This window comes from Bos mutus, chromosome 2 (genome assembly GCF_027580195.1).
Source record: "Bos mutus isolate GX-2022 chromosome 2, NWIPB_WYAK_1.1, whole genome shotgun sequence".
NCBI lineage: Eukaryota > Metazoa > Chordata > Mammalia > Artiodactyla > Bovidae > Bos > Bos mutus.
This window is the reverse complement of record NC_091618.1, coordinates 117,581,227-117,597,784: the sequence shown is the minus strand read 5'-3', so window position 1 is coordinate 117,597,784 and position 16,558 is coordinate 117,581,227. Positions and strand designations below refer to the sequence as shown.

The window sequence follows — 16,558 nt, the reverse complement described above, 5'->3', positions numbered from 1 at the left end:
CATAGAAGCCTTGGATTCCCACACAACAGAAAGCAAGCACTGGTTCTGCTTAGATCATTGATATACCAAGAGTCTCCAAATTTCTCAACCCCAAGGCCTAGATAAAGTAAAACAAGAACAACCAATAATTAGACACTACAAAAATCATAACAAACCAAAATTCTTATGAAATTTTTCTTATTTGGTTCATCTTTTTCTTAAGATTCAGAAAAGTCAGGCACCCTTGAAAATACACTGGGCTCCTCAAAATGCAAGGTTCCCTGAAGCTTTGCTTCATGATACCAACTCACTGGTCAAAACCCAGGTGTAATTCCAGATACACTGATATTCCCTAAAAAAAAAAAAGATTTCACAAATGAGTTGATTCCTAAGGGAAAAAAGGTGATTCCAGTCACAATAAAAATCCATATTTAGGAATATAGCAAACTTGTTCAAAGCACCTACTTCAAGGAGAAAAAAATGATATGAGCCAGAAATAACTGTATTTTATTTTTAAAAATATTTACAGAAAACTGTTCAGGAACTCATATTTTTGGATAAAGCAATATAAAATGGATTTATTTTCCATGAGTTCAAAAGCTTTGTTATAGTGTTTCCATTATAAACCTATTGATTAAAAAAAAAAAACTACTAGAAAAACTCCCACACTCAGTAGTAGCACCTTGATCTCCATGGTCTTATCACTACTCATTCCTATTACAAAAAATAAAAAAAGAAACCAAAAACCTGATAACTCACTCAACATGAAAGCTTACTATATTATCAAACTTCATTTTTCTCAAACTAGACATATGAAGTACAACATGAGCAGAAAAGATTCCTCCTAATATAGTCTAATGACCTGTGTGCTATTTAAAATTTCAAATACTTTAAGTAGCATACAGTTTATCTAAATGTATATTAATGTGTATAGATTGTTTATGTCCATTTTAAACTTAAGAAAGCCTATAACTACACTTATTTTAATAAGGAAATAACAAATTTTTTTTAATTTGTTTAAAAAATATTTTAAACAAATCTTTTAAAACAATTCCCACATAAACTTACAAGAGAAATTTAAAATGAAATAGGACATAACATTCTAAGCTCACAGGCAAAAAAGCTAAAAATATGCCTTACTTGTGTATTTACTATGAGATCTAAATATACAAACAAAATCAAAGCAATAAAGAATATTATTACCATTTGATAAAGATTAGACAAACTACCAATAAATGTAAAAAATACAATGTATTATATGATGAGTTTGAATGCAAAAACCACATATTTATTAAACATATGATTAACTTAAAAACACCAAACCAGTTTGTTTTAAAGTGCTCCTCATCTAAAACCTTGGACAAAACCGTCACTCCAAAGTGAATTGAAAAAACAGTTTACAAGGCAAACACTGACGGCGTGGACAGGTGCTACCAGAAAATGCTATTTGTTCTTTAAATAATGCCATTCTCAAGTTACGTAGGGCAGTCACCTTGACAGATTCCTCTTTTTATAAATATTCATAAATAAAAAAGTCTAGATATTCTAAAGAGCTGCAAATATCAATACCTTACAACAGTAGCTTAATAACGTCTATTCTGGGAAAAAAGCACTAAAATCCTCTTCCATTGCAAGTCGTTTATTTCTCTGGTGAAGTGAGCAAGGTCACTACAACATTAACTTCTTTCTAGAACAATGTAAATAACAATGCACACACATCTTAAATTTGGTAGGTCATAAAAGTTAGGATGCAATCTTTTTTTTTTTTTGATGCAACAGAAAAATAAATAAGTAAAAATTAAATACTTTAACACAACATTTGGTATTGATAAGTCAGTAGTGTCAACTTCATATACGAAGGACAGCACAGTCTGGTTTTTTAAAAATCCTCAATGTCATAGTATTTGGGGTAAAAATATCTAGAATATTAAATGTTTCCTTTTTGCTTAAAGGAATATAATACAAACACCATCAAGCTGCAACCGTAACTCATTTCAGCTGGGGTAAAGTGACCATTTGGTCCATGGCACAAGTTATATATATATCACACTTCTGTCAAACTGAAACCTTAGGTTTATAAGATTTCATGTTTATAAGCTACAATACACACTGACTAAGCTGTCAGTCCCTCACAGTTTTTTAGAAAAATATCTACATTTGTCCTTATGGATGTCAAAATGTTACACCATCATTTGTTTAAAAAAAAAAAAAAAAAGATGCACATTCATACTGTGAAGTTATTAGGAAAATACTCTTGCAAATAAACTATATAAAGATAAAATACACTTCAAAGGTATGTGGGTTGTTTTTTTGTTTGTTTTACAATATTCTATAAAGTGCAGAGAAATCCTAAGGGAAAAACTACTCCCTATAACATAGTTTAATTACAGCAGCTTTTGCATAGCAATACTTAGCGGAAGTTGGACACTTCCGTTTCCTCAGGAAGAGAAGGATAGAAGAGGATCTTCTGATTCAGATTTCTTTTTGGCCATAAATCTGCTTTCTTCAGGAATGGTTGCTGATGCCAAATCTCCATTAAGCGTATTTCTTGAACAGTGAACAGGTCCTATTAAGAAATTGATTAAAAAGGTAAACATCCTACCAGTATAACTCCAGTCCTCTGTAAAAGAACATTTTCTATTCAGGGACATGAAATCACTGTAGCTTCCTGCCAAGCTTTTGATGGTTTGCTTAAAAGAGTAAAAATCTAACTTTTATAATACTGGCAGTTTTAAGGAGAAACCGAAAAATTCATGAGAAGTTATGAAACTATCTGAAGTAGTAGAGATACTTGTTTTGTTCATTGCTAGAACCAAGGTTCACAAATAATGGAGTAATGAATAAGGATTTGCTGAATTTGAATTTAGTCTTCATTAACTATTGCTTTTTCAGCCTTATCGTTTTAATGCTGCTGGCATCCTCCTGATTTTCTAGGCAAAGAAACCAAGTTCTGAAAAGATCACAGGCCTAACCCAAGATCACACAGTTGGTAACAACAGAACTTGGACTAACTCAGGTCTTGGTCTTTTCATCACAAGACTTTGTTTTCCTTAATATTTTGATTTTATTGGCGTATAGTTAATGTATCATGTTTTGTTAGTTTCAGGTATACAGCAAAGCATCACAAGACTTTCTGAGCAAAGTTGACCAGGTACCTCACACTGCAAGTTCTCACATCTCCATTTGGGATGCAGCTCACAAAACTAGAACTGCAGCTCCAAGCGAGCACATGAAACACACTGGCATGGTCCTGTTCATTTTCACATGAATATATTTTTAATTTAATATAAAATTTATAAATTTTTCAGAGAAGGCAATGACACACCATTCCAGTACTCTTGCCTGGAAAATCCCATGGACGGAGGAACCTGGTAGGCTGCAGACCATGGGGTCGCTAAGAGTCGGACACAACTGAGCGACTTCACTTTCACTTTTCACTTTCATGCATTGGAGAAGGCAATGGCAACCCACTCCAGTGTTCTTGCCTGGAGAATCCCAGGGACGGGGAAGCCTGGTGGGCTGCCGTCTATGGGGTCACACAGAGTCGGATACAACTGAAGCGACTTAGCAGCAGAAGCAGCAGCTGCATCTCTCAAAGGAAAGTATGTGCTGACATAAAGACTTTCAACTAAGACTTGTCTATTTGCCCAGTACACTTTCTAAAAAGTGAAAGTCGCTTAGTCACGTCCAACTCTTTGCAACCCCACAGACTATGCAGTCCATGGAATTCTCCAGGTCAGAGTACTGGAGTGGGTAGCCGTTCCCTTCTCTAGGGGATCTTCCCAACCCGGGAATTGAACCCAGAGTCTCCCACATTACAGGTGGATTCTTTACAGCTGAGCCATAAGGGAAGCCCAAGATCACTGGAGTGGGTAGCCTATCCCTTCTCCAGGGGATCTTCTGGACCCAGGAATTGAATCTGGGTCTCCTGCATTGCATGCAGATTCTCTACCAACTGAGTATCAGGGAAGCCCACACTTTCTAAGAAACAGAACTAATACAGTCTCTGCTTTGTCAGCTAACTGGGACACTAATTTTAGGGTAAAAAGAAGGAAATCTAAGGCTAAAATTGACCTATCCTATACTTGCCAACTTTAAAAAGTTTTAAAGAGTTGAGATATATGTATGGATATAAAGATTAATGCATGTGCACATATTAATGCAGGTATGTGTGTGAGTGTGCATACACGGGTGTATAACTAATTATGTTACACTCCTTAACAGCTAAATTGTTAAATGGAATAGGCCATTTACACTTAGATCTTATGAAAACAGTTTTCAACAATTCAGAACCAGAGGCTCTAAAAGAAAAGACAGCTAAGGAAAATGGCTGGCTTAAAAAATTAATTTAGCTATCACAAATGAAATTGACACCCTTAAAAAAGAGAAATGGCATTTAAAAAAAAAAGTACAAGGCAGTACAAAACTGCTTCATAAGCTCTAGATGAAAAGGGTCATGTATTTTTAAAGGCAGAGGTAAATTGCAATGTATAGAACCTGCCTCAGGTGACATTTTTTTCCCCATACTTAACCTCTTTAACCATCTCTCTCTTGTTCTTATCACTTCAAAGATGTACTAAATTGGCCTAGGAAAGTTTCTTTCTCCCATACCCTTCCCCTACTCAATCCATTTCCTTCTTTTGTTTATTCACTTGTTGCCCCAACATAAATTCAAAATGATAATGAGTACACAGTAATGTTCTACATCAATAAATAGATTAGTTCTGTAAGAAAAATGGGCATTAAGAAAAAAAGATGCCAACAACTTCTTGAGATCTGAAAGTGAGCAGCAGTTCCTTCTAGAATCTCAACCATGTTCATGAACTTCACATTCCCCTCTACTTAAACCTGTTTAATGTTCTGATTAAGTCAAACAACTCTATATTAATGAATGTTTTCAATATAATCAAATACTAGAAATCCAACACTATTGTTTCATCTCATTTCAGCCACACTACAAATTAGCTGGGCTCCTCCATGCAGTCTAAAGAATCTAACTACCATTCACCATTTCATTTCCATAAGGGAAATAAAATCTTATTCCAAGCAGCTGACTTACAAATAAACCCTTGGAACACAACCTGTTCCTTAACTGAGAATAATATGTAATTTCTACCCCACATGTTTCGTGGAAAAATAGTAAAGACTTTGGAAAGCAAAAGTCTATTAATGGAGTTGTAATAATAATACCATATTTGCATTCACTGGAAATCATGGTCACTACTGTCTAAGTATATGTTCTGACAGACTTTCAAAGCTTCTCCTCTGAAGAAAAAAATAATCAACAGAAATCACAAAATCTTTCCTATTCAATCATAGTATGCTGTCTCTTTAATAAGAAGGAAGAAAAAGGCACAGGAATAAATGTTAGTATAATTCACCATCACCACCAGAAAATAATTATTTACCTTGGCCATTTCAAATTATTTAAGTAACAATGCTGATTTATTTGGAGAAGGCAATGGCACCCCACTCCAGTACTCTTGCCTGGAAAATCCCATGGACGGAGGAGCCCGGAAGGCTGCAGTCCATGGGGTCGCTAAGAGTTGGACCCGACTGAGCGACTTCACTTTTCACTTTCATGCATTGGAGAAGGAAATGGCAACCCACTCCAGTGTCCTTGCCTGGAGAATCCCAGGGACGGGGGAGCCTGGTGGGCTGCTGTCCATGGGGTCGCACAGAGTTGGACATGACTGAAGGGACTTAGCAGCAGTAGCAGCTGATTTATTTTTCTCTGAACTTAGAACTTGCCTTTATCTTTCCCTAGAATCCAACTCACAATTTATGCTTCCTTCTAAAATGTTTTTTAAATGCAAATATAGTGGGAATATAAGATTAATAAGAAATTACTAAAATGCAATGGGAATAAAAATGTTGATATTACATATGTAAATCTAAGATACAGTATTTACAAAGAGATATTTAGTACTTCTTAGTACTGACCCTTGGAGAAGGAAATGGCACCCCACTCCGGTACTATTGCCTGGAAAATCCCATGGATGGAGGAGCCTGGTGGGCTGCAGTCCATGGGGTCACTAGGAGTCGAACATGACTGAGCGACTTCACTTGCACTTTTCACTTTCATGCATTGGAGAAGGAAATGGCAACCCACTCCAATGTTCTTGCCTGGAGAATCCCAGGGACGGGGGAGCCTGGTGGGCTGCTGTCCATGGGGTTGCACAGAGTTGGACACGACTGAAGCGACTTGGCAGCAACAGCAGCAGTACTGACCCTATTCACTGCCAGTATTCTTCATTTCAACAATTACAGAGCCCCTTACCTATTTTGCTGAACAGGCCAAAGGGAGAGTCATACCCCTTCTAACTTACTATCTGGGTCTTCAAGAGGAACATCATTACAAGAGTCTGTATCGGAGTAGGTTCTTCGGCGTCGCTGGGAGAGTCGGTGAAGTGCAGACACTGGTTCTTTTATAGAGTGGCTACTCCTGTAAATAAATTAAAAGCATTAAGGACTTCCAACAAATGAAAACACCCTCAACTGCAGTTTTCAGTGACTTCTCTTTAAATGAAAGAGGAACTGTTTTTATACTCAAAGTTCTATTTCAGCAACATTCTACTCCTTCAGAGGTCAGACCATAAACAAATCAAAGCACTTAGAACCCAGCTGGTAAGCTGGGGAATATAGCCTCTGAGCCAAACTGAAAGGAAAAGAGGTACAATGAAGTGACTACTTATAGAGGAAGGTCCAGCTAGAGAGTAACATGTCTTATGGTTAACAAGTACTTGAAAACTAAAAGTTACCGGCTTCACAAGTACATGTATCTGGTGTCACTCATACCCAATCTAAAACAGCAGAGCAAAGGGGATGGGCCAGCAGTATGGGAGTGTGCTAGGAGCCAACTCACTGACAGCAGTAAGTGAAGGCTAGAAAAACTAGTTTTCACAAATCAATCTGGAAAACCAGAAAACTAGAAAAATTAAACTAAAAAATTCAACGCAGAAGCAAATCACCACCCCTCAACAGCATTATCACTGGATGACAGCCCAACATTACTGTTCTTAATGACAAACTTGATTCACCAAGAAAAAATAAAGTTTAAAGACTCATATTGTAGCTTATTTAATAAGGCAAAATGGATAAAATACAGGTCAAAAAATTCGATCATTAAGATAAAAATTTGAAAAAATTAAAACTTTGTTAAAGGAATCAAGCTTTTATTTTTCTGGAAAATTCAGTTGGTGAAATATTTCATTTCCTGATAGAATTAGATACAATACTGGACTCCTATGAGCACATAATAGTTCAATCAATAACATAATCATGAGAGGGTAAAAAATAGTGACAAAATAATAAGGGGTCTCAGCTTTTATTCTTTTTTTTGGTAGCCACTCAGTAGACATTTACTGAAAGAAAGATTCATTAAATTCTATAATACTTTACAAATTTCTAAAGTTTCACATACATGACTTCATATAATCCTATAATAACCATTTTTTGCCTCTACCCCATATTAATGTAGAGACATAAATGCTAATGTCACTATAATTTCATCACTTTCCAAAGAACCAATAAGACAACCATAGCAACTCGAAAGAATATTACCTGCTAAGATAAACAGCATGGGATATCCTGGCAAGATCAAAAAGGTAAATTTTTTACATGTGTTGATATGAATATATACTTTAAAATATCAATTGCTTTTTCTCTCTTTTCAGTAACAGCCTTAGCTCCAAATAAAACAGCTCAGAACAAATATATGATTCTATAATAAACTATAGTAAAATAAGCCTAAGTTTGAAGCCTTAATACATTGAAAATGGATTTCCATTAACTGTCACTTGTTATAATTTACAGCTTAAAAAAAGTATGATAGCTGCCAAGTTGCTTACCTTACTGGCAATTTTATTCACTCATTATTGTTCTTTACTGACTATCTAGTGGGGCCAGGCTCTATACTAAGCAGTAAGAGAAACAGTGATGAGCAAATCAGAACAAGACTCTGCCCATACAGAGTTTATATTCCATTTTATGAAAGACAAAAAAAATTTCCCTAAGTAGGTAGAATTTTGAGAGAATTTGGTCAAAAGAAAAGGTTATTTTACCTCTCTGTACTGCAAGAACCAGGATGGCTGACAGAACGCTTCATCTAGAAATTTTAAAAGAAAATAAGCTTAATCACAGGTCAAGTAGAACAAGACAGCTCTAATATATTTTTATGGTGATGATAATTAACATAAATTTACTCAAGGAAAAGATAGCTGGCCAAAAAATTTGTTTTTTTACAGACTCAAGTAACATTAGCACAAGATAAAGCTTTCTCCCTAGTAACTAATAACTGAAATCTTTCTCAAAGCATACAAAAACATGCTGGATTATTTTCTCAATATTAAAAACCAAATTTTATTTTATATATGTATCTAGGTGGCATCAGTGGTAAAGAACCCGCCTGCCAATGCAGCAGACATAACAGACACGGGTTCAACCCCTGGATCAGGAAAATTCCCTAGAGGAGGGTACGGCAACCCACTTCAGTATTCTTGCCTGGAGAATCCCATGGACAGAGGAGCCTGGCTGGCTACGGTCCATAGGGTTGCAAAGAGTCGGACACGACTGAAGCGACTTAGCATGCATGCACGCACGCGTGCGCGCACACACACACACACGTATATATATAAATATATATAAAACAGTATACCTAACTAGACCCCTCAAAGAAAATCACACTATTTATGATGAAAAGAAGTATTTAGAAAGTCAGAAAAGAAAACAGTCTAATAAATGTCTCTCTCTGTCTCTTTTTTAAAAGGCAGAGCTTCTCCTCGCCATTCATTATTCACGTAGCTATTACACAGATGTTCTAAAGTGTGGGTGGTTTTCATGGAAAACAGCATTAATAATTCAAGCCTTTAAAGAAACCAGAAGAGAAACCCTAAGCCTTGACTAGGTTTCTAAAATCATATACTTAAAATATAAATAAATAAAATCTGATTCATCAGAAAGTTATTATGAAAAATACAAAACACAATTTAACTACTCCCCCCAGAAGACAGAAGCAGCTAAGTGGATTATTTCAATGCTTGGCGAGGTAGCAGAAAAGCAAACTTTTTACTAAAATTAAGGATACTTCCTTTAAATACAGGAGCTCAAAAGTCTTAGAAGTAAGTTCAAGTCTAACAGTTGTGTTACATAAAGGCCTTCTACAGTTGCTCTGAGAAATCCCTGTTGAAATGAGAATTAAGACCCATCCAATTTGTAGTCCAGGGATACTTAATATGATTAAAATAAAGATTCAACTGGATATTAACAGCTGCTTTAAGAGAAATCATTTCCTTTAGGATTACTCACCCAGCAACACTCCCACTACAATTATCACTCAATTTATGGATCAAAAATGACAAGTGTTTAAACCTCCATGATGATTTGAGATATAACTGAATGCAAGCTAATTTAAAGAGAGACATGAGATTAACTATGCTAAGCAGTTACAAAGATCAAGTTAATTTTTGAATTCTCAGATCTTTCAGCTTTTTCGTTTACTCATGTCATTAAAAAAAAAAAAAGAAAAATTCCCCTTGAAGACTATCTGACCTTACTTTCTATGCTATGTGTCTCCAGAACTATTTACCATAAGCCACAATTTTGCTTTAAGAATGAAGTAAAATGGCACAGTGAGGAAAAATAAGTAACCTCTAACCAACACTTTCTAGATTACTTATTGGATTTTTTGTAATGTTTCCACTGATAAAAGACTTTAGTTTAAAAGAGACAGTTATTATGGTTTACATAAAATACACATATGACTTCTCTGGACTATAGAATATTTCTAACAGAAAGCATTTTCCTCAGAAGTTTGATGCAGAAATCAGGTAGGTCTGAGGTGTTTTCATTATATTTGACTCTATAAAACAAAATACCTTATACAAAAATAATTGACACCTTAAAAAAAGTACTGTGTACCCCTTGTATATCAAGCTCAGGAACACACTACATCCATCCCAAAAGATTAGGGTTTTCTGTTCAATTATAATGTTATTTAGCAGTTCACAGTATACCTAAAATTGCTCTAAAAAGCAACACTGTCAAACTGCATTCTATCAAATGCCACAATCCTGTGGGTTGTTATTTAAAAATATACAGAAGGGTTCAACCATCAAATAAATTTCAGAAACACACCACCTCTCCTCAGAGAGTCACCTCTCCTCAGAGAGTCACATGCATTTGAGCATAAAAGAGGTTCTAGAGTTCCAAAGAATAGCAAGGAGAGGTAAGAAAGCCTTCCTCAGTGATCAATGCAAAGAAACAGAGGAAAACAATAGAATGTGAAAGACTAAAGATCTCTTCAAGAAAATGAGAGATACCAAGGGAACATTTCATGCAAAGATGGGCTCAATAAAGGACAGAAATGGTACGGACCTAACAGAAGCAGAAGATATTAAGAAGAGGGGGCAAGAATACACAAAAGAACTGTACCAAAAAGATCTTCACAACCCAGATAATCACAATGGTGTGATCACTCACCTAGAGCCAGACATCCTGGAATGTGAAGTCAAGTGGGCCTTAGAAAGCATCACTAGGAACAAAGCTAGTGGAGGTGATGGAATTCCAGTTGAGCTATTCCAAATCCTGAAAGATGATGCTGTGAAAGTGCTGCACTCAATATGCCAGCAAATTTGGAAAACTCAGCAGTGGCCACAGGACTGGAAAAGGTCAGTTTTCATTCCAATCCCAAAGAAAGGCGATGCTAAAGAATGCTCAAACTACCACACAATTGCACTCATCTCACATGCTAGTAAAGTAATGCTCAAAATTCTCCAAGCCAGGCTTCAGCAATATGTGAACTGTGAACTTCCAGATGTTCAAGCTGGTTTTAGAAAAGGGAGAGGAACCAGAGATCAAATTGCCAACATCCTCTGGATCATCGAAAAAGCAAGAGTTCCAGAAAAGCATCTATTTCTGCTTTATTGACTATGCCAAAGCCTTTGACTGTGTGGATCACAATAAACTGTGGAAAATTCTGAAAGAGATGGGAATACCAGACCACCTGACCTGCCTCTTGAGAAACCTATATGCAGGTCAGGAAGCAACAGTTAGAACTAGACATGAAACAACAGACTGGTTCCAAATAGGAAAAGGAGTACGTCAAGGCTGTATATTGTCACCCTGCTTACTTAACTTATATGCAGAGTACATTATGAGAAACGCTGGGCTGGAAGAAGCACAAGCTGGAATCAAGATTGCCGGGAAAGATATCAATAACCTCAGATATGCAGATGATACCACCCTTATGGCAAAAAGTGAAGAGGAACTAAAAAGCCTCTTGAAAGTGAAAGAGGAGAGTGAAAAAGTTGGCTTAAAGCTCAACATTCAGAAAACGAAGATCATGGCATCTGGTCCCATCACTTCATGGCAAATAGATGGGGAAACAGTGGAAACAGTGTCAGACTTTATATTTTTGGGCTCCAAAATCACTGCAGATGGTGATTGCAGCCATGAAATTAAAAGACGCTTACTCCTTGGAAGGAAAGTTATGACCAACCTAGATAGCATATTCAAAAGCAGGGACATTACTTTGCCAACAAAGGTCTGTCTAGTCAAGGCTATGGTTTTTCCAGTGGTCATGTATGGATGTGAGAGTTGGACTGTGAAGAAAGCTGAGTGCCATAGATTTGATGCTTTTGAACTGTGGTATTGGAGAAGACTCTTGAGAGTCCCTTGGACTGCAAGGAGACTCAACCAGTCCATTCTAAAGGAGATCAGTCCTGGGTGTTCATTGGAAGGACTGATGCTGAAGCTGAAACTCCAATACTTTGGCCACCTCATGTGAAGGGTTGACTCATTGGAAAAGACCCTGATGCTGGGAGGGATTGGAGGCAGGAGGAGAAGGGGGACGACAGAGGATGAGATGGCTGGATGGCATCACCGACTCGATGGACTTGAGTTTGGATAAACTCCAGGAGTTGGTTATGGACAGGGAGGCCTGGTGTGCTGTGATTCATGGGGTCGCAAAGAGTCGGACATGACTGAGCGACTGAACTGAACTGAACTGAAGAAGTCCTATGACAGAGAAACCCAATTTAACTTAACCTAGCACTCCCAGACTAATCTGGCCATAAAACTCACTTTCATGGTACATTTATCTCAGAGGATGCTGTTAGTCCACCATAAATTAATTAGAAAACTATGATCTAAGTGGGGCTTCCCAGGTGGCACTCCTGGTAAAGAACCTGCCTGCTAATGCAGGAGACTGAGAGATGCGGGTTCAATCCCTGGGTTGGGAGGATCCCCTGGAGAAGGACATGGTAACGCATAATACTACTCCCATAGTCTTGATTGGAGAATCCCATGGACACAGAAGCCTGGTGGGCTACAGTCCACAGGGTTGCAAAGAGTTGGACACTTAGTATGCACCCACGATCTAAATAAATGTAAGTAATAATCGTTACTAATTCTCATATCATTAAATTTGCTGTGGTGGGTAAGAAAATCTTGGAATAAGTTGTACCCTATTATTTCTGCCAACAATTAAGCCTTCAGGTAACTACTAAAATATAAGCCAGGTGGCATTCTTCCTCCTAAAAAAGGGCTCATGAAAATAGTTTGATTTGAAAAAATGTAAGGTTTCATCAAAACTTATCTCATCTCCAAGTTCCCCCACAGCATGCTCGAGTAAGTTTATTACCTTGAAAAGCTCAATGAAGCCACCACCCTTGGCAAAAAGAGTACTTGCTGTTCGGAGTAAGAACCTAATGTTTAACCTAACATTTAAACAGGTTAGATCTCCTCTGATGTAAAAATAACACATGTATTTTAGAGATGAGAAAAATAAAGTCCAGAGAGATTAAGTACCTTGCCCCTTTGGAAGGTTCAAATCCAAATGCCAACTACAAAATACTGTGTCCCCTGTAACATGGTGTTTCAAACTCTTACAACTCCTTTAAAGATCTGCTTAATTTTAACCCCTTATGAGTAAGTCGTCACCCTCTTGCAGTGCTTTTACCAGACAGAAGCATGCTTCCCAATCTTTAATGTCACAGCTGCCCAGAGTTCTATATTTTCCTGGTATGCTGGGGTAAATGGCACAGCCCTTCCAAGGAGAGGGGGTCAGGACCCTGGCACACACGGAGCCTGTCAACTGAGAGGCCCCATACAAAATCTGAGTACAGTCAAAAGAAGTTCAACCTGTTGACTCTTTCCCTCCCACTGCCGGTTTCCAGCCTTAAAAATAAACACAAAAACAAAGCTACATGCAGTATCATTGGAAGAAAAACCACAAGTCCTAACCATTTGAACAGGGGAAGGTGACACAGGAGAAACCAAGGGGTCCGGATGGCACAGCTGAAACATCTCGGGTTTAAACTTGGCATTTGCTATCTTCACACATTCCTCAAGCGTCGTGATGAATGTATTACACGTGGCACTAAGTAGAGAAGAGGCTTCATTCATGTTCTGAAAAATAATATGCCAAGAGTTTAACAGACTCATACACAATTACGTGGATTCATATACCATCTTATAATCAAGTAATAATCATTACCTTCAATAGACACCTTATTAGATTATGTTCAAATCTATTTAAAATACATTACCTTAGAAAACTAAATCAGTGAACGAATAAAAATTCTCTCAGGCAAACAATATATGAAATTAGACTCCATGAAAAAATAACTCTTACACTTAAACCAAGCATCATATTGAAAAACCGTGTACAAAAATTTATCTTAAAAAAACCTAACCTAGACTGTAAGCCTCTAAGCATCAGAATTCCGAAGGTGATCACCGTAGTGGAGACAATGACTGAAGAGGCAGGCAGAATTCATGTCTCCCCCACGCACATTATCATACCATTTCCCTCTTGGTAGAATACAAACTCCCAAGGTTTTTTGTAAGACAGCAGAGTGCCCTGCTCCTGGGGGATGAATATAGACTGGTATAAGTCAGTCACGTCGATTCCACGATCCTTTGTCAAATACTCATTTTTCCTAGTTTCCACTGACTCAGACCAAAAAGATAATGAGAAGTCTGCTGGGGTTCTGGAATTTTCATCCTCTGATAAAAGCCAAGGTAGAGAGACTCTCTCTCTACTATGGCCACCCACTGCCTCCTGCTTCTATGAGACCTTGCAGTAGCATAGAAGGCTCAGCATGAGGAGAAAAAACCAACACACCAAGAACGGCAGAATGGAAGGAAGGAACAAGACTGGGTCCCTGACACTGTCCCTGAGCCACTGGAGCAGATGCGAGGGCACCTGCCACTGGAGAGCCTGCAATGAAACAGCAAGTAGCTTTAAGTTTAACATACCTACATCCAGAGACAACTGCCATGATCCTTCCCCAGTAGAAGGCCACAGTAGAAGCAGAAAGGTTTCGTGTTCCACTTCTCCCAAGTCAGGCAAAAGGGGACTGGGAACCATGCTGGCCTTTCACCCAGAGAGCAAGCAATAAGGCTCACTGTCCTACTTTATCAGAAAGAATGAGACTATTTCATAGACAGGTCTCATAAATCTGAATTTTGATTCTTACATCACTGTTCTAAGAGGATAAGAGGATTTTTTTTCAAGTTCTTTTATAAAGCCAAATTATTAACCCTCAATAGCTAAGCTAGAACCTTATTACAAAAGAAAGAACATAGCAGCTGTCCAGTGAACTCACGCAGTCAGTCTAGGGAACAGAGCCTGTAATGCTTCTTCCCCACCCCACCTATCAAATTATCAACTGGCTACAAAGACAGACCTTGATTCCTTGGAGAAATGTGCTGCCTGCTGCTTTATTCTGGTTCTACAGACCAAATCTAAAAGATCATACATGTTTCCAGAGAGTCTACAGTACAAGAGGTCTGAAGCTGAGAATAACTTGTCTTGAAAGTGCTCCTCGGTCACCTTACGTGAAGGTGCTCACCCACCGTGTGTCAGGAAAGCACAACCAGACAGGAAAGGGCCGTCTTGGATGTACCTCTATGCTGAGCGATGAATGACTCTCATCGTGGTGAACAAACTCTTGGATCGTATGAACTTGCTTCATTAGGAGGTCACAGTAGAGGCGAAGTTCAGACATTTTGGTTTTCAGAGACTCACTGGTTTCACTTATTTCTGAAAGGAACATGTGCAAACATTCAAACAGACCATTTTCATATTTTAGGGGCTAAGCAACAAAATGGAATCATTAAAAAGTAAGGCAATAGATATAAGTACCTATAGCTTAGGAGGTATGAGATCTTGAAAATAGAATGTAAAGTTTTTCCCTTTAGAGGAAACATCATCTTTTTGGATAACTAGAAAAAGCTGGCAGTCATATATCTGACACGAAGTTTAGGTAGATTAATTTCCAGAGAGGAGTTGATGACAATGAATGCCTTATACAGGATATTTCCATTCCGTTATTCATCTTTCATTTAATAAGTGATTGTATTTCTTTTTTTGTAAATTGGCTTTTCTTGTCCTTTATAATTGTCCTTTACAGTCCTTTTTCCAGTTCTGATTTTTGTTTTTCTCTTAATAATAAATAAATTGAAAATCTGTAAAAGTGCTTATGCATTAATAATAGCAATCTTTCATCCATTCAAAATACTACAGATATTTTTCAAGATCTTTCAGCTGTCTTTCACTTTTCTTTATTGTATTTCGGTATATAGGAGTTTTTAACTTTCATGTTGTTAAACTGCTCTATGTAAGCATTTATTTATTTTCTTTTGTTCCTTTCACAGCTTTATTTTCACATAATATTGTTTTAAGAATCTGTTTTAACTAAGAACCTACTTTTCTTTATTATCTCCAGACACACTAAACATCAGCCATAATCTTGGCCACTCACTTAGCAATACCTTCTAAATAGATGTGTGGGCAGCAGAGAAAGGAAAAGTAGTGCACACAGTGGATCCTGGTGCTTCTGCATATTCCTGGAGCCAGTGGCACTGCTTTGGTGCGAGCCACAAAGCCCCTGTAGCCAGACTGGACCACAGCAGCTCAGATCTGGCTGCCCATTTAACCTAACGTAAGTTAATTTCTACCCAAGTTTAAGGCCATTTTTTCTTTTTTATTGTAGTTATATTATATATACACACACACACATACATATATAACAAAATTCACTATTTTAACCATTTTTAAATATACAATTCAATGGCATTAAGACCATGCACATTATTACACAACCATTACTACCATCCATCTGCAAAACGTTTTCATTTTCCCAACTGAAACTCTACACACGTTAAACACTAACTCCCCTTTCCCCCCTCCCTTAATCCCTAGAAATCACCATTCTTTCTGTCTCTATGAAACAAAGACACAGGTGTAGAATTATACAATATTTGTCCTTTTGTGACTGGCTTATTTCATTTAGCGTATATTCAACACTCATCAATGTAGGATTCATGGGAATTTCCTTCCTTTACAAGGCTGAATAATATTCCACTGTATGTAATATCATATTGTGCTTACCCATTCACCCAACTATAAACATTTGGGTTGTTTCTATCTTGTGGCTATTTTGACTACTCATTCTCTCTTATCCTACCCTTAACCATACTTTATCCATGATGTTCTTCCATATATTTGAAAAGTGTTTACATTCAACCCTTAGCCTTCATTTTGCAATATCCATATTTAGTTGCTTTCACTAAT

The 16,558-nt window shown here is 37.3% G+C and overlaps 1 protein-coding gene across 2 annotated transcripts in view; it reads right to left on the bottom strand.

Moving 5' to 3' along the window:
• Nucleotides 1-465: 465 nt before the first annotated feature.
• Nucleotides 466-16,558, bottom strand: part of PLEKHA3 (pleckstrin homology domain containing A3) — a 28,404-nt gene continuing 12,311 nt past the window's right edge. Inside the window, exons 4-8 of one of the 2 annotated variants that reach the window (XM_005907522.2) lie at nt 14,889-15,025; nt 13,222-13,386; nt 8,043-8,086; nt 6,309-6,424; nt 466-2,545 (exon numbers count right to left, since the gene is read on the bottom strand). In XM_005907522.2, coding sequence (XP_005907584.1) covers nt 2,418-2,545; nt 6,309-6,424; nt 8,043-8,086; nt 13,222-13,386; nt 14,889-15,025 — 590 coding nt within the window. In that variant the 3' untranslated portion in view covers nt 466-2,417. Of the gene's footprint in view, nt 2,546-6,259; nt 6,425-8,042; nt 8,087-13,221; nt 13,387-14,888; nt 15,026-16,558 lie in introns of both variants that reach the window. The other variant, XM_070359050.1, reaches the window with a different exon arrangement.